This window comes from Panthera onca, chromosome A1 (assembly GCF_046562875.1).
Source record: "Panthera onca isolate mPanOnc1 chromosome A1, mPanOnc1 haplotype 2, whole genome shotgun sequence".
NCBI classification, from domain to species: domain Eukaryota; kingdom Metazoa; phylum Chordata; class Mammalia; order Carnivora; family Felidae; genus Panthera; species Panthera onca.
In genome coordinates this window covers 226,581,533-226,602,524 of record NC_138339.1, presented here as the reverse complement: position 1 = coordinate 226,602,524, position 20,992 = coordinate 226,581,533, and the positions used below count along the sequence as shown (strand labels likewise).

The 20,992-nt window shown below is 35.3% G+C and overlaps 1 protein-coding gene across 11 annotated transcripts in view; it reads left to right on the top strand.

Moving 5' to 3' along the window:
- Positions 1-20,992, top strand: part of NBEA (neurobeachin) — a 678,106-nt gene that overhangs the window by 269,590 nt on the left and 387,524 nt on the right. For all 11 annotated transcript variants that reach the window (XM_078434421.2, XM_078434419.2, XM_078434413.2 and 8 more), the window contains one exon: positions 15,997-16,124. In XM_078434421.2, the coding sequence (XP_078290547.1) occupies positions 15,997-16,124 (128 nt within the window). The remainder of the gene's footprint in view (positions 1-15,996; positions 16,125-20,992) is intronic.

Genomic DNA, 20,992 nt, shown 5'->3' with positions numbered 1-20,992 from the left:
TTAGATTTTTTGGTTTTTGCGGGGGGGGGGGTATTTTTTGGCATCAGTTTTGGTCATTTGTGACTTCTAGGAATTTAGCCATTTTATCTAAGTTGTTTGATTTAGTGCCATACAGTTTTATTTTTTTGTTATTTTAAAATATAGGATCTCTAATGGTGCTTTCATTCCAGATTTTGTTAATTTATGGCTTTTCTCACTGTATCATTACTAGAATAGCTATTGATTGTTCAGTGTTACGATTTTTCTCAGAGATTAGCTATTAGCTTCATTAGTTTTTTTTCTGTTTTCCATTACACTGAATTCTGGTCTTATTAATTCCTTTTCATATATTAGTAGTTTACAAGCTATGACCCATGAACTAAATTTGCCTGCCACCAGTTTCTATTAAAAATAAACTTTTATTGGTATATAGTCCTATCATTTGTCTGTATATTGCCGTGATTGCTTTCACATTATAGTGGCAGTGTTAAGTTGCTGTAATAGAGAAAGTATTGCCTAAATGCCAAAAATATTTACTCTTTCACCTTTTAGAGAAAACATTTGCTGACCCTTGCTTAGATCATTGATTTTAGATATCTCTTCTTTTCTAATATGAGCTTTTAAAGTCACAACTTTTCCTCTAAGGACTGTTTTAGCTTTATTATATAAATTTTCATTATAAGGTTTTAATTTTCATTCAATATTTTTTCTATGTTTACCTACAATTTAGTCATTGACTCATAGGTGTCCAGAGGTGCATTTTGACATTGATCTTTTCTTGCTTAAACATAACGCTCTGAGATCCATCCAAGTGTTGCACGGGTTTTTTTGTTTGTTTCAAATTTTTATTTAAATTCTAGTTAGTTAACATATAGTGTAATATTGGTTTCAGGAGTAGAATTTAGTGATTCATCACTTACATATAATACCCTGTGCTCAAAACAAGTGCTCTCCTTAATATCCTTCACCAATTTAGCCCATTCGCCATCCACGTCCCCTCCAGCAACCCTCACTTTGTTCTCTGTATTTAAGAGTCTTATTGTTTACCTCCTTCTCTTTTTTCCCTTCCCCTGTGTTCATTTGTTTTGTTTCTTAAATTTCACATATGAGTGAGCACGCATGGTATTTGTCTTTTTCTGACTGACTTATTTCACTTAGCATAATATGGTCTAGCTCCATCCATGTTGTTGTTAATGGCAAAATTGCATTCTTTTTGATAGCAGTAATATTCCATTGTATCTGTATACCACCTCATCTTTATCCAGTCATCACTCAATGGACATTTGGGCTCTTTCCATAATTTGGCTATTGTTGATAATGCTGCTGTGAACATCAGGGTGCATGTGTCCTTTGAATCAGTGTTTTTGTATTCTTTGGGTAGATATCTAGTAGTGCAATTGCCAGGTCATAGTGTAGTTCTATTTTTAACTTTTTGGGGAGTCCCATAGTGTTTTCCACAGTGGCTGCACCAATTTGCATTCCTACCAGCAGTGTTGCACATTTTAATAGTTTTCTTCCATTTGTATTTCTTTTTTTTCTTTTTTTTTTCATTTGTATTTCTTAGTAGTATTCCATGGTATGCATCTATGACAGTTCATTCAACTATTCACCCACTAAAGGGCATTTAGTTTTTTTCTAGCTTTTGGCTTTTATGAAAAAAGATGTAGTGAACATTTGTTTTTACGTAAGCATATGTTTTCATTTCTCTGGGATAAGTGACCAAGAGTGAAGTTACTGAGCTTTATGGTAAATACCTGATTAATTTTGTTAAAAGAAACTTCTACCAGCAACGTACACATAGTCCACTTTCTCTTCATTTTCACCAGATTTTGGTGTTGTCTTTTTTTTTTTAAAGTCATTCTGCTTGATAGGTATGTAGTGATATCTCATTGTGGTCTTAATTTGTCACTTTCCTAATGGATGATTCTGAACGTCTTTTTGTGTGCTTATTTGCCATCAGTATTAAAATGTATGTTCATATTTTTTGCCCATTTCATAATTGGATTGCTTTCTTGATTTTAAGCCTTGAGAGTTCATTATATTTTCTAAGTACCAGTCCTTTTTCAGAAATGTAGTTGACGGTTATTTTCTTCCGCAGAGTGGCTTCTTTTAAAACACTTAAAAACATTGTTTTTTTTGTTTTTTATTTCAGACAGAGAGCACAAGTGGGAGAAAGGGGCAGAGGGAGAGAAACTTAAGTAGGCCCCACACTCCACATAGAGCCCAATGCAGGGCTCGATCCCACAACCCTGGGACCTCAGCCAAAATCAAGAGTCAGATGCTCAAGCAGCTGAGCCACCAGCCACTCCTGGACTGTGGCTTCTTATTTTATCCTTTTAATAGCGTCTTTGGCAGAGAAAAACTGCATTTTTATTGTAGTCTAACTTACCATGTTGTCATGTCTAAGAACTCTTCACCCCTCTGAGTCCTAAAAATTTTTTTCTTACATGTTTTCCATTAAATTCTATGACTTCATAAACAGTTTTACTTTTAAGTCTGTGACTCATCTTCGGCTAATTTTTGTATAAGGTATGAGGTTTATGTTGAGGTTTGTATTTTTGTCCATGGTTGTTCAGCACGATTTATTCAAAATCTTTCTTTATTCCCAATCTTTATTCTTTCTCATGAGGCATGCTTTTAGGGTATTTTAAAGAGAGTCTAGAGGGGCCTTTATTCTTGGGCTAATTTTGTCACACTTAGAAAGTGTGCTGGGATTTCTCCTGAATGCTCAGTGTATTTAATGAGGACTCTCCATTCTGGCCGGAAGGAACACAGACACTTCTCAGCCCTGTATGAGCTGTTAGGAAATGTTTGCGTTATAGCTCCTTCATAATTGTTCTTTCCTCTGGATTTGATCTATTCTAACCTTCGGAGCTTTCAAGTGTCACACATATAGATTGTTATTCAGCCGAAGACTCAGATTATTGAAACTGTTTCTCTTTATAATTCTTTCCTCTTGGATGGAAGTCCTCCAAATTCTATCCACCTTGACCTTCCTGAACTACAGTTTTAGTCTTGTCAACCCAGAATGCTTGCTGGATTCTATAATTGCCCTAATAGGGGAAATACCTCCCTGCAGGAAACCTGAATGATGGTAGGAATCATTTTGTTTTTTTTTCTTTCCTCAAGATTTATGGTCTTGTGCTACCTGTGTTCTCTGAAGATATTGTTCTCTGTATTTTGTACAATTTTCTAGTTAATAGTGTGGGAGGTAACTCTATACCATCTTATTGCTCCGAGGTGAAAAATGGAATTTGATATTTTTAAACTATAAATTATTTCTTTTATAAAGTGCATTTTTAAATTGTTTGCTGGCATATATAATCCATTGTGGTATATTGAACTAATAACCTGAAACATTTAGCTACTTATTATTCCTAATTATTTATCTCTACTTCTTTCGTTTTAATAAAATCTTTTTAATGTTTATTTATATTTGAGAGAGGTAGATAGAGACAAAGCATGAGCTGGAGAGGGACAGAGAGAGAGGGAGACACAGAATCTGAAGCAGGCTCAGGCTCTGAGCTGTCAGCACAGAGCCTGATGCCGGGTTCAAACTCACAAGCTATGAGATCATGACCTGAGCTGAAGTCGGACGCTCACCCGACTGAGCCACCCAGGTGCCCCTATCTATAGTTCTTTCTAAATGAATATATATGTATGTAGTCTTTTCATCTTAGAATATTGGCGATTGTATCCCCTGTTACAATCCTTAAATCTTTTTGTTTCTTTTCCTTGTCTTCTAGTACCACCTACTACCTCCATTGCAATTTTCTGTAAAAGTAGTTAGAAAAAGCATTGTTTTCTTCATCTCAGATGGAAAGCTTTGAACATCATTAATTATGATGCTCCTGTCTATTTACTATAGATACTTTTGTCACATGTAAGACATCTCTTATGTTTATAATTAGCCAAGAATTGCTGTGACTTACCTGTATTGAATTTTATTGTAATTAAACAAATTTTTTCATACTCCTTTTTCTGCTAATGTGGTCTATTAGATTGATTTATTTTTTAAATGTTAAACAAACCTTGAATTCCCAGAAAAAAATCAACTTTTTCTTTGAAAAAGCAATTTTTCTCTTTTGAAGAGTTTGTGCAAGATTATTATTTTTTTCTAAAATATTTGCATACTTCACAAGCAAAGACATCTGATTCTGGTCTATCTCCTTTTCTTAAAAAAATTTTTTTAATGTTTATTTATTTTTGAGACAGAGACAGAATGCAAGTGGGTTAGGGGTAGAGAGAGAAGGAGACACAGAATCCGAAGCAGGCTCCAGGCTCCGAGCCGTCAACACAGAGCCCGATGCAGGGCTTGAACCCACAGAGTTGTGAGATCATGACCCGAGTGGAAGTCAGACGCTCAACCGACTGAGCCACCCAGGTGCCCCTGGTCTATCTCCTTTTTAGGGAATGTTTTTAAATTAAAATTTCAATTCAATAGCTACAGCTCTTCCCAGATTTTCTATTTTGTCTTGTGTCAGTTTTGGAAGGTTCTGTTGGCATAAAGTAGTTCATACTATTCTATAGTTTTTTTTTTTTTTTAACATTCCTGTCATCTGTAAGAAAGTCCTTCTAACAATTCCTGATATTCATTATTTGAGTCTGCTTTCTTTTTGGCTGCTTTCCTTCCTTCCTTTCTAGTCTTGGTAGTGATTAATCAACTTTATTCATATTGTTGAAGAAACATTCACTAAAGAGAAGTAACAAGAAACTGTGAGGTTGAGGGTTATACATTATTATTACTAGTTTTCCTTAGTGCAGAGGTTCATAAACACCAACTTGCAACAGAGTTACGTGGAAGGCTTGTTAAAACATGTACTGCTGAGTCCCACCCCAGAGTTCTGATTCAGTGGATTTCTGGAGTGTGAGAAGTGCCCTGGCAAGCTGGAGATTCAGAAAAGCCAATTTATATATTTCCAGTCCAAGTCTAAAGGCTTGAGAACCAGAAAAACTGATGTTATAAGTTCCAGTCTGAAAGCTGGCAGGCTCAAAACCCAAGAGGAGCCAATGTTTTTGTCTGAGTCCAAAGGCTGGAAAAGACCAGCGTTCCTGCTCCAACTGTCAGGCAGGAGGAGCTGTCTCTTACTCAGCTTTTTGTTCTATTCATGCCTTCAGCTGAATGGATGAGGCCTATCCACATTAGGAAGGTCTACAGCTTTAGTCAGTCTTCCCATTCAAAATATTAATCTCATCCAGAAACACCCTTACAGACACACCAGAAAAATATTTGACCAAATATCTGCATACCCTATGATCCAGTTAAGTTGATACATGAAATTAACCATTACACTAGATGATCTTGATCCTGCTGGTCCTGAGAACACACTCTGAGAAACAGTGTTTTAAGTAGTCATCCTCCAGATTGCAACATTAATTCTTAGTTTATCTAAGTCGTCTTCCAGGACAATGCATAGATCTTAGTATAGTTTAACTTCATTTACCCCCAATTTTGCAAATACACTTGTACACCTGTACACATGTTTGTGTGGATGTAAAATTTTAAACCCCATAACAGAGCATAATTACTATTTTGTTAGTCAACCTCTATTTAGATTTACCCACATGGTTATCATTTTTTGTTGCTCATCATTACTTTCTGAAAGTCTGATTTCCATCTGGTATCATTTTCCTTCATCTTGAAGAACACCTTTTAGTATTTCATTTCATGTAGTCCTGCCACTTATGAATTCTCTCAGTTCTTATTTGACTAAAACCCTTTCAAATTTACCTAAATTTTTTTAATAACAAATTTGAGCCAGTATAAATTTTAGGTTGGAGTTGTTTTCTTTTACTGCGTTGAAAATATTCTTCAACTGTTTTTGGGTTTTGTTCTTTCTATGCTTTCTTTACTTTTTTGCCTTAAAAAAACCCCAGAAAACTTTTAGTCTTCCTGCTATTTCTATGCTCTTATCCTGTCTTCCCCACCATTGCTACCTGCTTTTAAGATTGTCTCTATCTTTGGTGTTTACCATTTGAACTGTGGTATACTCAGGCTCTGTGGTTTTTCTTGGTATTTATCTAGCTTGGGCTTGCAAGAGCTTCTCAAGTCTCAAATTTGTTGACTTTCATCAGCAGCTGGAAAATTCTTAGCCATTACCACCTAAAATTTTGCTTCTCACTCATTCTTTTCTTAGGACTTGAATTATACATATATCAGATATTTTCTTTATTTGTTATCTATTTATATATATTCTTTCTCATTCTCTAATTCTGAGTATATTTTTTAAAGTTAGTCCACTTTACTAATTCTCTCTGTAGTTGTTTCTAATCATCTAGATTCTGAAATTAGTAAGTACTAGAATTTCCATTTAATTTTTTTCGTAGTTTTTCTCTTCCAGTTGTCTATCTTGTCTATAATTTGCATGAATATATGAGACATAGGTATTTCAAGTCTTGGTTTCATTATTGGGCTTTTGGACTATATGTATGAGTTTGTGTTTCTGTTAGTATTGGATAATACATTTTTTTCTAATGTCATTTGTTTTAATTCTAGTGTGAAGAACCTGGTATATGAGAGATTATAAAGGTACAAAATGGTGGATTTTTCCAGAAAAAAATTACATTTGTTTCTGGTAGGCACTATCAATCCTAGATAACATAATATAGTCAAGGTTATAGGGCTTAGTCTTTTTTTCTGGTTTACCACTACTCTAGGGTGTAATTCTGTAGGGTTCCAACTTGAATCATAAGGATTTTTCTAAGTTCTCCCTGTCTTTGGTGGGTCCTAAACTTCAGTTTTTCTCCATAAATTTGTTAAAAGTTTGTTCAACTGCTGAGTCATTAAACTGCTTCTTCTAAACCATGTCCATATGAAAAAGGGGCCCAAATGCCAAAATCACCTCTTTTAGGATTTCTTCTTTTTAAGAATCATCATCAAATATTTGGTCCCTGCCTTAATGTTCCATTACCCTTAAAGAGGTATTTTTTCTTTTGGTTTGGTTTCTGTCTAGTTGTTTAGCTGTTCTCAGCAGGAAGATCAGCCAATTAGTAACAGTGAAAATCCAAATTATTTTTATATAGCTAGTTTGTTTATTACCATATATTAAATTGAGTATAAGCATTGAAATAGCTTAGTTTTATTTTTTAATCACTACTTTAAACTAGATTATGCCGTATCCATTTATTTTGTCCCTTAATTACATCATGGGCAAATTTGATTTTCTTATAATCTTCAAGCTATACAAAAGATTAGTCAAATATAATGTAAATTCTAATATCTCATCTAATAAAAATCTCTTCAGCTCTTTCGCTGGCTCTTTTTATATTAGGGTCTTAATGGCATTTCTCTTTCCTGTCTTTTCTTTAAACTTATCTATATTTTTACTCTTAAAGTAGGGTTTTCATAATGTGTCATTGGACCCAGCTTTTTTTTTTTTTTTATTGTCAATTTGACAATGACAATATATTTTACATTTAATGTTATTACTGATATAGTTGCATTTATATCTATCAACTTGCTACTTGTTTTCTAAAAACTATTATTTCCCATCTTTTTTTACTTTTTTTATCCTTCTATTTCTGCTTTCTCTTGGATTAATAGGGCATTTTTTGTATCATTCTTTTTTCTCTCCAGTATTGGCTTATTGTTTATTCAGCTTTAAAATATTTTCGGAGCTGCCAAGGCTTACAATAAAAAAATCCTTAAATTATTGCAGTCTTTATTTATTTTTTTATTCTCATGTTTATTTGAGAGACAGAGCAAGCGGGGAAAGAGCAGAGAGAGAGAGAGAGAGAGAGAGAGAGAGAGAGAGAGAGAGAGAGAATCCCAAGTAGGCTCTGCACTGTCAGCTCAAAGCTCGACACAGGGCTCGATTTCATGACCATGAGATCATGACGTGAGCTGATATCTAGAACCAGGTGCTTAACTGACTGAGCCACCAGGCACCCCTAAATTTTTATAGTCTTTAATAGTTTTATACTCTTTCATGTGTTGTGTAAGATTCTTATAATGGTTTACTTTTACTTTACTTTTAATTACTCTGTCATCCTTTATGTTAATGTTGTCATATTTTACCTTTCTATGTCTTTTTAAGAAACAATGCATCACTACTCTTTTTGCTGTGTAAAGTGCATTATCTTTAGCACAATTAAAAATAAATGAGTTTAATATTTACTCTTATTTATCATTTCTAGCCTTCTTAGTATGTTTGTAGAAACATAAGTTTACATCAGGTATTATATTTCTTATTCTTGAAGAACCTCCTTTAAAAGTTCTTGTACTGCAGGGGTGTCTGGGTGGCTCAGTTGGTTAAACATCCGACTTTGGCTCAGGTCATGATCTCCCTGTCTGAGTTTGAGCCCTGCGTCGGGTTCTGTGCAGACAGCTCAGAGCCTGGAGCCTGCTTCCGATTCTGTCTCTCTCTATCTGCCCTCCCCTGCTTGCATTCTGTCTCTGCCTCTCTCACAAAAATAAATAAACATGAAAAAAAAAAAGTTCTTGCACTCCAAGGCATATACATGGATGTCTCAGTTTTTGTTTCTTTGGAACAATTCTTCTCTGCCTTCATTTTTGAAAGATATTTTTGTTTGTTTGTTTGTTTTGGCCAGAAATAGAATTGTGGCCAACATTTTTTTAAAGTGGATTTGAAATAGATTTCATGCCACTGTTTTCTGGCCTGCCTCTTCCTGGTGAGGTCATTTTTTTCCTTTTTCCTCTTTGCATGATGAGTCTTTATTCTCTGAAAGCCTTCTTTAAATTTTTGTCTACTTTTGGGTTTCAGTATTTTATTATGACAAATATAAGTTATTAATTAATTTTTATTGTGCTTGCTTCCTGGGATTCTTTTTTTTTTTTTTTTAAGGTTTATTTATTTTTGAGAGAGACAGAGACAGAGCTTGAGCGGGGGAGGGGCAGAGAGAGAGGGAGACAGAATCGGAAGCAGGCTCCAGGCTCTGAGCTGTCAGCACAGAGCCTGATGCGGGGCTCGAACCCACGGACAGTGAGATCATGACCTGAGCTGAAGTCGGACGCCCAACTGACTGAGCCACCCAGGCGCCCCTTTCCCGGGCTTCTTGCATCCATGGTTTGAGGAACTTAATCATTTTGGGAAAATTATTATTCATTATCTCTTAACATATTTCTTCTGCCCGATTTTCTCTCTCTCCCTGTATTAGTTTTTTATTGCTACCATAATCAATTGCCACAAATTTAGCAGCTTAAAACAATACTCATTTATTACGACACAGTTCTGGAGATTAAAAGTCCAGCACAGGTCACATTGAAAACCCTGCTATTTGCAGGGCTGCTTGCTTGTGGAGGCTTTGGAAGTAAACCAGGTTCATTCAGGTTGTTGGCAGAATTCAGCGCCGGGCCACTGTAGGACAACAGCCCTGTTTATTTGCCAGTTGTCATTCAGGGCTGTCCTTAGCTCCTAGAGAGTCCTTTTTCTAGTCCTTGCATATCACCCCTTCATTCAGAACCAGTGACAGTGTATCACATTCTTCTCACACTTGGGACCTCTCTGGCTTCACCTTCTGACATGTCTTTTACGTCTTTCTCTTCTACTACAACTCCCTGATGCCACCAAGAGGGTTTTCTGCTTTTTTAGGGCTCCTGTGGTTACATTAGGCCCACCTACATAATCCAGGATAATGTCCCTATCTCAGTGTGTAAAGCGTGAATTTCATTTTAGAGTCCCTATTGCCATGTAACATAACTGACTCACAAATTCCAGGGATTATGGTTTAGGCACCTTTGGGCAGCCATTATTTGGCATACCACATTTTTCTTCTGGAATTTTAATGACATTTATATAGACTATTTGATACTCTTCCACAGCTCTTGAATGCACTTGCATTCAAAGAATATATGTATTCTTCTTTCATTATATATATATATCTCCTCCTTTTATTTCAATATGCCTTTTTTAATTGGCCTTTCATCAAATTTGCTAATTCTTTCCTTAACTTTATTGAATCTGTTGATAAGCCCATTGAACGCATTATCTTTTTTCTCTATTTTTGTATTTCCATCATCGTGTCTTTTTTACAGCTTCTTACTTTGCTAAAATTCCCTGTTTATGCACATCGACTTATCTTTTCAAGTATTAGTTAACTCCCAACATGTTAAACAGTTATTTTAAATCCTCCGATAGTTCCAACACCTGGTTTCTCTGTGATTCTGATCCTATCCTTTTGTGATTCTGACTTTGTCAGTTTTTCTTCTTTGTATGTCTTATACTTCTTGGCTGAAAACTGGACATTATCTATAGATTAGTCATAACTGACATGGTATTTATCCTGGAAAAGGGCTTGCCTCTTATGCTAGGCCTCTCCTATTGTAGCTTAAATTATTCTACCCAGGAGTTGAGCTAGGTTTGTGTTTTCTTGTTTTAAATACTCTCACTGCAACTCATGCCTTAAATTTCACTACATTTACCTTGTCTTTATGTAGAGGCTGACTTGTCAGAATGTTTTACTCAGTGTTCCTATTGAAGGCTTTCTTTCGATCCTATATTTCCTATATTTCAAAGAGGTTCCCTCCACAACAGTCGTCTGCTGTATCTGTACTGGGTACTTGCAAGCCTGGTTTGTGGTGGGCATGGGTTGTTTCCTGTTGTTCTGCTCCAGACTGGGTTTTAGGCAAGTGCTGCCCCGGGTCTTGTGTATGGGACTTGCTACTGATCCTGCCCATTTGCAAGTGGTTGGAGAATCTCTAAATATCAGGACTTCCTGCTCTCCCTCAGAAAAGTTTTTTTTTTCTGTTCCCTTTCTCTAGCTGCAAAAGGCTCTCTCTGGTACCCTGAACGTGACCGGTCTTGCCGCCCTGTTCTAAGACAGATAAGGCTTTTGTTCCGCAGAGGTTATAGAGAAGAAGGTCCAGGCTGGGCTTTATGTCTTTTCTACAACAGTCACCGCTTCCCTTGCTTAGCCTGCAGCGGTGAAAGGACTTTCTCAGTCTTCCATGCTGCCCCCGGTCTCTCTCATGAGTAATGGTGAGGTTTGTGGACAAGAGCCTGCAAATTACCGCAGGCTCCCCTTGTGCTTGCAGCTCTGAAGATTCATTCTCTCACATTAGCTCACACTTGGACTCGATCAACTTATTAAAAGTGTTAGCTGATTTCCTCTTACCAGTCTATGGAGTACCCAGCGTTTCTTCTTCCTGGGCTCTGCCCCGAGGAAGCAAGTTCTTCATCCCTCCCTTGTCTTCTTAAGGGTCTGGTCTTTCTTCAGATTTCAAGGCTAATTGGTTGTCCTGCGATCTCAGCAATCTGCTAGATCCTAAAAGTGCTATAATTCTATATATTTTCTGGCTTTTTCTTGTGATCAGTGTGGGAGTGACCATTTCCAGCTCTCTGCATCTTAAGTGGAAGTTTTCTACTTTTTTTAATTTGAATTTCTAACTCATGATATTTCAAATTGTATTTTCAAAAAATATTATGTGAGCCAAGTACTATACTAACAGCACCCATTAACAGACTACAGTCACAGGAAAGATATTCTCAGAGCACTGTATACAGGCGGTTTACTGAAGAATGTTCTTCACATCACCTATAAGTGGGAAGGGAGAACTGGTCTGAGGAAAAGTGAGACGATTGGAAGGGAGGACCTAGGTCATTCTGTGGGAAAGCACTAAAACCAGGAGTGACTGGCTGCCCCAGTCAGAAGCATATACGACTCTTGTGTTAAAAATATTATTTACTAGGAAAAGTTTTATTATTTCATTTTTATATCACCTATTTAAAAGACAATTAGCCTTACTCTTTATAGCACTAGGTCTGTTGTGTGGTCTCAGATAAATGACATATTTTCTGAACTTCATAGTTAAATTTTATATTTTATTGGACTAGTTCACTAGAAAGGAGGAGTATTTCCAATTCAGTTTGTTTTTTTTCTTTTTGTCTAAGACACATGCAATTAACAATTTACAAACATGCACTGTAAAAAAGCTTTTATACCTATCTAAAGACATCCCAGCATTACATTTCTTAAAACTTGAAAAAAATGCATGTTTGGAATTCAATTTACCTTATAAAAGAGTGAAATCCTTCCTTGCGGTAGAATTCTATTGAGATTCGATTTCTTAATCTTCTGTAATTTCATCTTCTTTCTTAATCTGTACTCATGCACTTGAAAATGTGTATGATTCTGTTTAAAAAGAATAAGGAGAAAATGTCAGTTTTTTAATTTAGAAGTCCATGTGGAGATAAAGTAGGCAAGAATTTTTTCAGCTTCACGTGTTCATTAGTTGCTATAAACCTAGCAAGTTATAGAGGAAAAAACTGTTTACCAGTAGGTCACAAGGTTACAGAACCTAAGATTCAGGACACATTTACTCTTCACTTGTCTAGTATGTTAAATTATATTTCACATTAGAAACTTAGTGAAAACTAAACAAAATATTTAAAGTCAATGTTTGTCGATTCCCAGTCATAGTATGTAGCTGATTAAGAATTTAACTTTACAACTTATGGTTTTACTTCATTAATACTCTCCTAATCTTTCCTTTTTATGTAAATTTACTTAAGCAAATCACTTCACTTACCTATGCCTATATTTCCTAATTTATATAGGAGCATTTGAATACTGAAATCTGTTGTGAAATTTCACTAGTGTAATAATTTCTTTTATATATGAGTTGTATCTTTTATTGTACATTACTTAAAGTTACATAATTACTTTCATTCTAGATTTTATTATTATATACATAACTTTTTTATGATGTAAGAAGTGAGGAAATTTAAGAATTTTAATGTACCAAATTAAATTATCAAGTATTTATTATATTTATGACATGCTAAAAGGACCTAGGAAGATACAGAAGTTAAAACTAAAAGTAAGAATTATAACTTTATGAAGTGACACGAACATAAAGGAGTTTATTAAAATAAAACTCACAGGGCACCTGGGTGACTCAGTAAGTTAAGCATCCACCTCTTCGTTTCAGCTCAGGTAATGATCTCATGGTTCATGAACTCGAGCCCCGCATCAGGCTCTGCAGTAACAGTGCAGAGCCTGCTTGGGATTCTTTCTCTCTGCAGCCCCCATCCCTGCATCTCTCTCATTCTCAAAATAAACAAACAAACAAACTCACAACATAAGCAGTGTCCTAAGTGAAAGAATTATTATTATTTTCTAGAATTCTAAACTTTATCTGAAGTTTACTTTCCTTTAAAAGACATTGTGAGGAAGCTGTAACTCTTAATGACAACAATAACAAAACCCTGTCCATTTTCTTCACTGTAAAAAAGTGAGGATGAAACATTTCCACTTAGCATAGTTTGTTGTTTGATAGAGCTATCTGGCAGTATTATTTAATGACGATTTTATGTACTTAAAACATTTGGTCTCTTGCTGGGTAAAATGTTACTTTGTCCCTCATTAGAAAATTAAAATTATGGTTACAGGATGATATGTAAGAGCATCATTTAATATTCTATTGAGTTTTATAAGAAATTAGTTGCTTATTAAAATCCTATTTTGCGGGGGTTGCGGAGGGGAGGTGCCTGGGTGGCTCAGTCAGTTAAGCTTCCAACTTCAGCTCAAGTCATGACCTCATGGCTCAATCGGTTCGAGCCCTGCTTCATGCTCTATGCTGACATCTCAGAGCCTGGAGCCTGCTTCGGATTCTGTGTCTCCCTCTCTCTCTGCCCCTTCACCCTTGTGCTCTGTCTCTGCCTCTCAGAAATGAATAAATGCTTAAAAACACTTTTTAAAAAATCCTATTGTAGGGATTCACTCACTGAGAAATGTCTGTTTTTATCCATTACCCTTAAGATAATTAGTACATATGTATACACACTCATGTAAATATTTGCTTAGATTAATTGAAGTTTCTATTTGATCTGTAACTTAATCGCTTAGAAGACTATTGTTGCAATTCTGATGCTTCTAAATCATACATAAACCCATAAATTATGGGAAAAAGTCATAAACTAGGGAAAAAATACACCTGGATTTAATTACACAATAGTATATTATGATAATATAACTGATGTGGACCTTTATACATCTAAAATTTTTCTAAAGTAATTTCACTCTCATTAATTAATCTTAAATAAAAATATTCATGCTTCACTCAGAATTCAAGTACAGAAGCAAACAACAGCATCTGGATTTTTCTCCTTTTCATAGGTTTGCTCTTCTCATTCTTACTCATCTTTCCTTAAAGGATGGGATTACTTTAGCTGGGAAGTCATAGGACGTGATCCTGGAGATAAGAAGGAATGAATTAAATAGACCTGAAAAAGGAGCTCTGTCCATCTATATTCACTAAAGCCAGACATAACTTACTGTGATTATTTTAGGACTTCAGGTAGCCTTCTCTTTGCTAGCTATTTTATTCTAATTTACTAGTAGTCAATCTTCTCACTGAAACACTTATCCTCCGAGTGCGTTTCCTGGATCAGCAGTAGCAAGCGACCTGAGAATGTGTCAGAGGTGCAAATTCTCACAGTACACCCAAACCTGCTGAATCAGAAGTTAGGGGGAGGGGGTTCTAGGAGTCTGTTTAACCAGCATTGCAGATGATTCTAATCTACACGAACGTTTGAGAACCATTGGGTTAAAAGAAGGTTCTAGGTTCAGGAATAACGGAGTAAGGGAGAATATTGAAAATTCTGTTTATCTCCGGCAAGTCTTCGCAGCTGCACCCGAGTCCCTTTCTTGCCGCGAGTTGTTCCTCCAGAATAGTCTTTGTGGAAGTGCTCACACCAGTTTTCTGAGTTTTTTTGTCTAAAGCTGTTCATCCAAATAAGAGAAGAAAAAGTCAAATAGAAGTGCTAATGGTGAGGCTTTGAGTACACAAATGAATCAGATCATGCTATTTCCAGGTTAAGAAAGAAGGAATCCTGTCTATTCCCTTATCCCTATTTAATCATTTCACAACGCAGTTCTTTAGTTTTAAGTATTAGTGATATATGGAAAATTATTCTGTGATTAATAACCCTTTTGGCATTTATGTTTTTCCTCATACGTAGCCAAAACGTTACTTAGCTTTGTGGCTGAACTTTTATTTTGAAGCATTGTTCAATTTTTGGCCGTAGATGTCTTCGATGTAGAACAGTGTGTGTTCATCTACCATTGTATTATTATAGTGACTTTGTTTTTTTAAGTCAGAGCCACATTTTGTAAGAGTAAATATAGTTTTGTTGTATTCAAAGTAGTTGTTATAAGAGCTACCGTGACTGACCTCTCGCAGTGTGCCGGGTACTTTTCTGTGCACTTTACATGCCTTAGCTCATTTAATCCTCACCAGTCGTGCTACAGTCATCTTCATTTTGTAGGCAAAGGAAGTCTTAATGTCCCACGCTCCCCTAGGTCGCCGCAGAACCAGCATTCTAGTCCAAGCAGTCTTACTTCAGAGCACTTACTTCTAAGACAGATAGTTAGATGTTACCAGATTATTTATTTGCTTGAGCAGAATTATTTTCTTTACCTCTGTTCTTTTTTTACATACACTACTTAAAGTATTTTTAAGAATGCCAAATAGTGTTTATATAAGGCCGTATAATTTAATGAAATAATATAAATCATATTACAGGGATCAATAACTAAAAGTAAATGGGCTTATGAGGTGGAAAATGCCTACTTTAGCACAGCAATTTAGTTGTATTACAGAGGATTCTAGTTCCTGCGTGATTAGTCTAGCCTTCCAGGGAATTTTTAGGTAACTCTTGCGAACAAAGGTTAATTCTTTGTAACCGACATAACGATCCCTGTAGGGGGTGTTCAAAACAGCTCTCTTTCATAGATAGAAGGATAAGTCACAGAAGACATAGAAGAACAACTTTTCTTGAAGCTCCTTAGAGCTACGAGCAGAGTCTATGGCTCTTGCAGGTGACACAATCCCAACAGCTTTTCACAGAATAGTCATTCCACGTTAGCTGAAGTCTTCAGAGTAGCCTTATGTCTGATGTGAAACCGTACAGGGTGTCCCTTCTACTGAAACTGGTACGATTCCATGGGTTAGAATTGTATTTTCGTGATTTTTCAAGATTTTAATTTAGAAGTAAACTTTATTTGACTTTTTATATTGAATTATATTTACTAGTCTTTATGTCTTAATTTCAACAGCATCACTGCAAAACTTGAAAGAGCTTTAGAAAAAGTTGCTCCTCTTCTTCGTGAAATTTTTGTAGACTTTGCCCCATTCCTATCTCGTACACTTCTTGGCAGTCATGGACAAGAGCTATTGATAGAAGGTATGATTTCTCTCTATTCTAATTATTTTAGTTTCCTATAATGTATCTCTTAATCATGACGTAATTTGTACTTCTGGAGGAATATTTATTGCCAAAAGAACGTAAAGACATTGCTTCCACAAATTCGAATACGATACTCCTGTATGCTTTCTTCTCATTCATTTTTTAAGAATAACATGTTTTCACAGTCAGTGCTAATAACAGAATGGAGAACTGTGAAAAAGTGTTGGACTAGGAGACTCTGGCTCTTACAATCCTAGTCTACCTGGGGTGCGGTGTAGCCTTCGTTAGACGGTGTGTGTACTATGCAGCACTCTCTGTAAGAGCCGTGCTTCTGTAAGTGACTTCTTACTCCCCTAACGTTTGTAATGTGACAATTCTTCACGGAGAAAATGTAAAGAAACACTTAACCTGGAGTTGATGAAGTCGTTGTCTTTTACTCAACAGCAGCTTCAGTGGAGTGAGGAGGGAAAGCAGATAAATTAATTGTTGTGAAGATTTAATTAATGCACCTGTATTAGGAGAGCAGCTTTGAAAATATGGTTTCCTGAAGCCTTACTTCTTTAACAAGTTTGTTTTATAAATATTCATGAGCTTCAGAAAGGGGTAATCTCAATATCTAGATGATCCTGTGAGGACATAATGGCCGTAGGTACTATTCCTTGGATTTAGCAGCCTTGCGTATATATCCTTTTGCTTTTCACTTTCTATTTACTGTCATTTTCCTGTGACTGTTCTATCATTGTCTCAACTGCTTTTACACAAGAGAGGCAGTAATAGTTAATAACTTGACTCGGTTAGCTTAGAAAGTAACTTAGAAAGTTACATCCTTTCTGTAAAATGTAGTCAGTGATAGCACCTCCCTCACAGGGTTCTTGTGAGAATTAAATTATATAATGCCTATAGAATGTCTTAGAACAGTGACACATGGGTGAGCTATTCATTTAAAAAAAAAAACAAAACACTGAGTTCTTGTTCTAGGCCAAGCATTTTCTTAGGTACTTACAATATATTCGCATATCACAGATGAAGATGTGGAATCTACAAAAGAAAGCAAGTGAACAAACAAACAAAAGCAGAAACAGACCCATAAATACAGAGAACAGACTCTTGGTGACCAAAGAGGAGAGGGGTGGGGAGATGGGCAAAATGGGAGTGGCAGACACAGGCTTCCAGTTATGGAATGAATAAGTCACAGGGATGAAAAGTTACAGCATAGGGAATACAGTGAGAAGTATTATAATAGTGTTGGATGGTGACAGACGGTGAGCATAGCATAACATACGAAGTTGTTGAATCACTATGTTGCACACCTGAAACTAATCTAACGCTGCGTGCCAACGATACTTTAATAAAACAACAACAAAACACACCTTAATTAAAAAAATATTCCCTGCCTTGAGTTTATATTCCATCAAGGAGAGGACACTTAGATAAACAATAAACACAATAAATAAATTTATATAGCATGTTAGAAGGTGGTAGATGCTACGTTAAAGGATAAGTCCAACACGGGTTTGGGATGATAAAAACAGCAGGGTCAGGTTGCAGTTTTAAAGAGGGTGATTTATTAAATAAACCGCAACTTGACCCTGCCATTTTTATCATCCCAAACCCTGTGTTGGACATATCCTTTAACGTAGCATTTATCGTATCTAACATGCTATATAATTTTAAATAGACCAGTGGTAAAAATTACATTTAAGCAAAGACTTACAGGAGGTGAGTCATACACCTTACTAGAAAAACATTCTAGACTGAGAGAATATTTAGTGTAATGACCCCATAACATGTGTTACTTTACAATAAGAAAAAAAAATCAATAAACATTATTGAAAAAATAAATCTTAAATGTTTCCTCATTCACTTGAAGTCTTTCTTCTGTATTTGTATATGTCTTTTCCAAAAATGATTTGGCAAACTTATACAAGAATATATAAATAGTGGTCAAAATGCTAAAATAAATGGAGAATAAATTTAGAAATGTTAGCATGGGTCCTGTCGTGTTATTAAAACTGGAACACAAATCAGCACTAAGTTTTCCAGCAGCCAAAGCAAAGAAGGAATTATTTTAAGTTGTTAAGACTCACATTCCTGGTTCCTCAGTGACGGTTTGTGACAATTTTAAGCTCTAAGGAATTACAGCCAGATAACTATTAACTGCTTTATGTTGATCAGACAAGACCCCACATACGTAGCCCCTTCCCAGAATTTGCCATGATCAGACACCTGGTCTGTTTTTTTATTTCTTCCAGTGCTGCAGAAAGAAGGTAGAAGAAAGGGCTGGGTAGGTAACTGAGAGCTGTTTTTCTTGGGCTTCCCTAAGTTTACCAAAAATACTCTGAATTGAGTACTCTGAAAGAGTATTAAGAACATGCCTCTTGGATTTTTAAAAAATAACTATGCTAAAAATGAAACATTGGAACAAGGTATATATTGAAAGTTCACCTTGTTTTCATCTGGCAGAATACAATTTTATGTTCTAACTTTTTGGCATCCAGAGTTTATCATATTTTTTAAAAGTATGTAGATGTTATGTTCATATTCTTTTTTGTGTTAACATTACTTAACTTAGTACAATATAGCAAATGTTAGAATTTTAGGTTTAATTTTTATTTTTTTAAATAGAAAGTTGACACACTTAGGATATGTCCTCCAAATTTCTGCCAAACTATACATTCCAAAAACCTAGAAATATCTGCTGTATAACAGAACAACATTCTATATCTCTCACAATTTAGTTACAACTTTCCTTTTCAGACTCAACTAGTCTCCATTCTCTTGCTATAGAAAACATTAATTATTGAAAACAAGTTACACAATATCACATTTCCTTGTGTTTGTACAACTATGTCTTCTGCATTGGATCTCTTTCCTTTTTTCTTTCCTCCAAATTGTTATCATCCTTTGCATCCAGCTTCTTATTAATGTCCTCTATTCTGTAATCCTGTGTTGTTTTATTTATATAATTTTAATAAAATCATTCCTCACTTATAAATAGGAAGTATCTTATTGCTTATGTTACATTGCCTAGCTAATAATATTCAGTATTTTCTCTACACTTGACTAGAAAATTATTTTTGTTACTAATAATTTCTGGAAGAGGTGAGTTTTGAAAATAAGGTGGTAAGACAGATAAAATGTTGTGTTCTATAATAAGAATTCTCCGTATTGATCAGTCATCCACAGTCACGAATGAGCTGCTATGCTCATCCAAGGTGTATTCTTGCTTTCCACCCCGGTCTCTGAAATACATGCCCTTTCATGTTCTCATTCTTGAACATGTACTCTAGATCATTCTTTTTTTTTCCCACTCTCCTCCATTTCCCTTCTTTCCCTAATTTGAAACACTTCCTCTCCTCTGAGAAGAAAAACTATCAAACTATTGTAAAGGACTCAGGAGATTTACATGATAAAAATACCTTTATGCTAGCCATTGACTTCAAAAAGAGTGCTTATGATGACTAAATCTCGTTGCTTTGACTTTGTCATATATATCTGAGTGGTAGGAACAAAGTTGGGTTTAGGTAACTGAAGATACTTGAATGCTATGAAAAGGGAAGGCAATTATTCTTAATTTCAAATAAGAATTTATTTGAATTGCATCTTTGTTGTTTTATATTCATTGTTAATTTATACTTGTATTCATTTGGTTTTTTATAGAATAATTAGTCATTGGTATTTTACATTGTCTGTGTCCTTTAAAATACAAGCTAAAATAGTGTCTTTCAATGATCTTATCTATCACTTTTTTTAGTCAACCTGTGTTAAATTACTATTGAATGATTCTAGAGTACTCAGTGTAGTTCTTACCTTTTAAGGTCACTCATTGACAGTAGCTATTTTTATATACCTTTCCTGTGTTTCTCTTGGAAATAATTAAGGATTTTTGAAGATAGCAGTTATTTAGAACTTAGTGAACTTTATATAAGAATAATTACAGCTTTTAAATCTGTGAACTAATGCATAAAAATTAGAGTAGATATATAGGCAAGTATCAAAATCCACCAGCTCAAGGAGGCAAAACAACTGTTAGTCCAAAATTGTTATATTTATTTGACTTGCTGCACTGATGGAGGATACACTTCACAGGAACAGTGTGGCTTCTCTTAGAGTTTGGATTTAAAGGTGTAGGTCCAGTTGTACATTGGGGGCTGACTGTCAGGAAGCAGATTAGACCTTGCTCTCTATGCCTATATGCTCTCTATCTCATAATATCTCTATTATGCTCTATTTATACTCTATTAATATCAGTTAAGATTGGGGTGGATGAGAAGGGTGAGGTTGGATGTAATCTATAGGCTGCCTCTTTTAGAAGCTCTATGTAGAGGTTGAAACATCTCAGAAAGAGATGGTAGCAGTGCAGAAAATGTTACACTAAAGCGTCTGTTACTCTTTTAGTGACATAAGTGAATATTCTGTTAAGTCATATAATACTGCAGAATATTTAAATTTCCAAGACTAACACTTTAAAAAAAATAGCCTGTAATTTTCACTCTACCAAAGGAGAACATCACTGAAATGTTATTATAAAAAGAATGATCCTGATCAAGAAGCCCATATCACCCTTGAATCATTCATAGTAAGAGTATGGCCAAATAATTAGAAAAACTTGCATATGTTTAATTCAAAAATTATAGATTAAAATATCTGTTCAGAAGTTATTTTAAAATGGCAATAATAAAAAAAAAATGAACATGACAAATTCAGTGTAGGTGGCAATGGGGGGCATGCTTTTTAAATAACCCTGAATTCCTCCATGAAAAACAGACAGAACCCTAGGCTTTGAAAAAATAATTACAACGACAGGTGAACATTTACAACAAAACTAGGTGACAACGTATCCCACTGAACTCTAAAATATGACC